General features: G+C 37.1%; 1 protein-coding gene and 1 pseudogene across 1 annotated transcript; both read right to left on the reverse strand.

Annotated features, from left to right (window-relative positions):
- Window positions 1-399: 399 nt before the first annotated feature.
- Window positions 400-2,352, reverse strand: LOC124892275 (annotated as a pseudogene).
- A 1,375-nt stretch (window positions 2,353-3,727) lies between these two features.
- Window positions 3,728-4,768, reverse strand: LOC107851688 (mechanosensitive ion channel protein 6-like). Its single transcript, XM_047403611.1, has one exon. It carries the CDS (start codon window positions 4,552-4,554, stop codon window positions 4,195-4,197), a length of 360 nt encoding a protein of 119 aa, XP_047259567.1. The 5' UTR covers window positions 4,555-4,768; the 3' UTR covers window positions 3,728-4,194.
- Between the last annotated feature and the right edge of the window lie 11 nt (window positions 4,769-4,779).

The raw sequence follows: 4,779 nt of genomic DNA on the forward strand, positions 1-4,779 counted from the left end.
ATAAAATTATTAGAGAGAAAATCTCTCCCTAAACAAAGACACTTTAAAGACTACATTGTGGATGCTGTTGTGTTATTGTATGAGAAGAGGGATCTTCTATTTATAGATGCCCAAAACCTTTTCTCCAAGAAAGAGGTTAGCCAAATATGAAAAAGAATTATATTTTTCTTTTAGGAAAAGTAAAAGTAATTATGCTAACTTTTATTTTCCTTCTAAGAAAAAGTAAAACTTAAATATAGTAAAAAAATTAGGGCAAAACCCTAACACTTCTCCCTTTTTGCCGCACTTCTCTCAAGAAATAGAACTTGATGTTGAAATGTTTGGTCTTCCTATGAAACACCGGACTGTTTGAGGTTACAATAGCTGTCTGATTGTCAACTAGAACTCAGTACTATCATTCTATTCCATATGTAAATCACACATGATCTTTGTGAGCCATAGGGCTTGGTTTACTGTTGCCGTTGCTTCAATGAATTTAGCCTCTGCAGTAGATTGTGCAACAACTTTTTGCTTCTTAGATGTCTTCTTTTGGGGAGCATCATTGATCCTTGATCTGTCATATTATCATTCTGAGAATTTGCGGAACCAATAACCTTTGCCTTTTGCTTCTTAGAAGTCCTATTGCAAGGAGTGACATCTGATCCTTGATTCTTCATATCAACTTCCGCTACTGGTTTACCAGATTCTTTTCTACTGGTATTTTGTATCAACACATCTCCTTCACTCATATCTACTTCATGCCATTTTTCTCCATTAGAACATCGCTTTGGCAGTTCCAATTTCTCAACCCCATTGCAGGAAGCATCATTCATGTTTCTTTTAGATTCAGTTCCAAGCGATTCTCCAATCATCTTCGATGAGGATGGAGATTCTTTGAACACTTTCTGACTCATAATTATGTCCTAATGAGAAGAATGACGCTGGCAATGACGAGCATTTTCAAACCATTTATTAACCTGGTAAGCTGTTATTCCTAATTCTTTGACCAACTTCTTCTTTGCGTCACAGTCAGGATAATTATTTTCCTTGAAGGATTTGTAGAGTATCTTGGTGTTGACTTCTCTATATGCCTTTCTTTTACCACTTGAATGAGATTTAGAGGTGCTCATACCTCCAACTTTGAGTTTCTCAGAGAGTCCACTATCAGAAGTATGTCTATTCCTTTTCTGTTTCCCACATTGGTACTTGATATCTGCTCGAGTTGAACTAGGAGAAGCCATATCACCTTTGGCATTTCTGAAATTTCTCACCTAGGGTGAAGGACCACCCTCATACTCTTTCTCACTAGAATCAGAAGATTCATTTCCATATGTTTCATCGTTCAACTTTTTATAGTCCAACCTCTCTACATGCCTTTTGGCCAAGACAAGAGGGATCAAACACTGCATAAGATATGAAAACTCATTCTTATTCCTTTTACCTTTGCCAACTTTAGCTTTTTCCTCTTGGGAAGACGAAGTAGGCGTAATGTTGTCTAATAAACTAAAAACCCCTTGCTTATCACCTCCCAACCTATCAGTATCAACTATTAAACTAAAATCCTTAGAGTCGGACGTAAAATCAGAACTTGAACTTTCTATTTTAACAGACTCATCCTTATCTGGATGATCAGGATTAAAGTCATCATCTTTTGAGTCTTCAGAAGATAGCCCCAAGATCCCATCATCTTTAGGAGGGGCTTCTGTCAAATCTTTAGATGTAGAGTAAAAATTAGATTTATCAGAACTGGCCTCAGCTTTGGAATCATTTTTTTCACATTAGGATTTTCAGGGTTGTAGTCATCATTCTCTGAGTCATTCGATGGAAGTCTAGAAATATCATCTTGTTTTTCCCCAAATGTAGCAGCAACGGCTACCTTGGGATATACTTTTCCCTACTATCAGTGGCGGAAAGGTCTGTTCCTTGAAGATCATTAAGCAAGTCAATGCAGTCAACTTTGCAATCGCAACCAGGACAAAGCCATCCTTTATCATCAGGTGGAATGTCTTCTTTTAGCAGAGGTGGCTCCACACACAACTGGTGAAATCCACGCTCTTCTTCCAATGGATTTAATGAGAAACTTCTGCCTCTCATTTTAACTTTAAATATGTCTTGTCTAGATGCTTCCTTGATCAAGCAGTGTTTATCTTTAAAATACAATTTGAAACCTTTTTCTAGTAACTGACCAACACTTAACAAGTTCTGGTTCAAATCGGGTACATAAAGAACATCAGAAATTATTTTAGTTCCCGATTGTGTTTCAATTGTAATGGTTCCCATTCCTTTTGCTGGAATATAACCACCATGGCCTATTCTAACTTTTGTAACTTTAGTAGGCCTCAAATCTTTAAAAAGATCTTTATCACAAGTCATAAGATTTGTGCATCCACTATCGATAAGCCATGACTCTCTTAAGACACTGCTTGTAAAATATAATGCGACAAAGAGTTGATCTTCTTCTTATTCATCAACAACTAGAGCCTTTGTATCTTGCTGCTGAGTTTTTTTTTTTAGATGATTGTTTCATACCCAAGCTTATTGCACTTAGTGCACTTAGCACCAGGCCTCTCCCAACACTTGAAAGGTGCATGTCTGAGCTTGTCTCAATGCTTACAAGGAGGGTAGTTTCCTTTGAAACCATCTATTTTGTTTTTGTTGTTGTGCGCTGCACCTTCTTCATAAGTTGGTTGGTACTTCTTATTCTTATTCTTATTCATAGAACGCCCATCATCTTGATGCTTGGTTGGTAAGGCACCTTTGATAGCTCCTCCGTGTCTCATTACATGTTGTTGCCCTTGCGCTTGAAAAGCACTTAAGAGCTCTGCAAGTGTGATCTTGGACAAGTCCTTAGTATTTTCTAAGGTTGTTATGGTAGCGTCAAATCTTTTAGGTGCCGTTACTAAGATTTTCTCAATGATCCTTGAATCATTGAAAATGGAACCCAACAATCTGATGCGATTTGCTAAATTAAGAAGTCTATCAGAGTACTCCTTTATGGTTTCACTTTCTTCATCCTTTGCAGCTCAAACTCACGTACCAGATTCAACACTTGCATCCCTCAAATCCTTTCATCTTCTTCATACTCAGTCTTGAGATAATCCCATACCTATTTTCCTGATTGCAGAGACATGATACGAGTAAGGATATTAGATGAAACTAAAGTAAATAGGCATGCCATTGCCTTTGATTCCCTAGTATTCCTCTCCTCGTGAGTTTTAATCTGTGCCACTGTGGGATTGTCCGGCAAGGGAGCTATCTCGTATTCATCTTCAACAGCTTTTCATAGATCCAAAGCTTGCTGATATATCCATATTCTAACTGCCCATATTTGATAACTTTCTCCATTGAAAGTTGGTGGTGCCATTGAAGTAAAATTTGCTTCTTCGTTCATGGTATCCACTGGATCAGATTGATGCACACACTCACAGGTCCCTTAAGATTAAAGTTTTGATACCAATTGTTGGTTTAAAACCATTAAAGGGAAATAACAGGAATTCAATTCAAAACCTAACCGCTAAAACAGAGATGGAGTTTGAAGAAGAGAATGTGCGGAGAGACAAATTATTTTCTTGTTAAAGTCGTGTCTACAATTGATCATCAACTTAGCAACTTAAATAGTTGCTATTACAACTAAAAATAGGACAAAGAAACAATCTATTTCTACCAAAATTAAAATAACTAATTAGTTTCCTACCGAAGATAGGACTCCTAATTTAACTAGGATTTGTACATTAAAAGGAAAAGGCTGGAGAAAAAAAGAAAAAAAACAGCTGCATTCTTAAAGCAACTTTCAACATTTCTGCTAAACGAGCACTTAGCATTATCCTGCTCTATTTTACTAACACGAAAAGCGGCAGCTAATTGTGTGAGCATAGCTATATAAAGAATTCAACTTCAGCATTTAAACATAAGAATTTAAAGGCAACGACTAATTGTTGTTAACATCAACAGTTGGAAGAGAAACTAAACTTGTCCATTTAACAAAATGACTTACTTGGAGCCAGGCTTAGCTACATTGTTAAATATCTTCTTAGCTGCAGCTTTAGCCTTTTTTTCACTAGTGATCTGCACAGCAGATTCATCCTCATAATTTGGCTGCGGTAACTTCTCATCCAAAGTAGATAGCACACCTTTTCAAACCATATTCATCAACCTTTTCATATTCCAAGCAGAAATGTTCTTCTGATTCAGTCTATGCAGATGATCGATAGTGATTCATCCCTCCTTTTCTTTCTCCTTCTCGGAAATAACCCTCGAAAATGCAGAACTCCTTGGAGTAGAAGCCGTAGGAGTCTTGCGTGGTGTTCTTGCCTTTAAATCAGCAAGTACTTCAGACATAACTTTCTCTTCCTCCTCGTGCTCTCGCTGATCAATCCCAACCAATGGTGGCCCAGACAACATCTCAATCACATACTGATTGAACAAAGATTCTTGAATTCGATCGAAAAACGTACTAACATGAAATGACATAGCTAGCACTTTCACAACACGTGTTTTCAACAACCAAATGTATGCACCAACCAAAAGACAAATCCAAATACTTGACACATAAGGCAAAACCTTCGCACCAGTCATTTTATCAACTTTCTTATCAAAAATACACAGCCAAACAATCAAAACCAAACTCAACCAAATGCAATTCTGCACTGAATTCCTCAATCCATACACGAAATACAATACGCATTTTCGCAACAAAAAGTTCCTCTCAATGAAGAACACAACTAACCTTATACCCCAACCAGAAACCAATCTTCACAAATCAACACCATGATCATTACTTCCCATTTCCACAATTCAAGT

The sequence above is a fragment of the Capsicum annuum genome, unplaced genomic scaffold, assembly GCF_002878395.1.
Source record: "Capsicum annuum cultivar UCD-10X-F1 unplaced genomic scaffold, UCD10Xv1.1 ctg45346, whole genome shotgun sequence".
NCBI classification, from domain to species: Eukaryota; Viridiplantae; Streptophyta; class Magnoliopsida; order Solanales; family Solanaceae; genus Capsicum; species Capsicum annuum.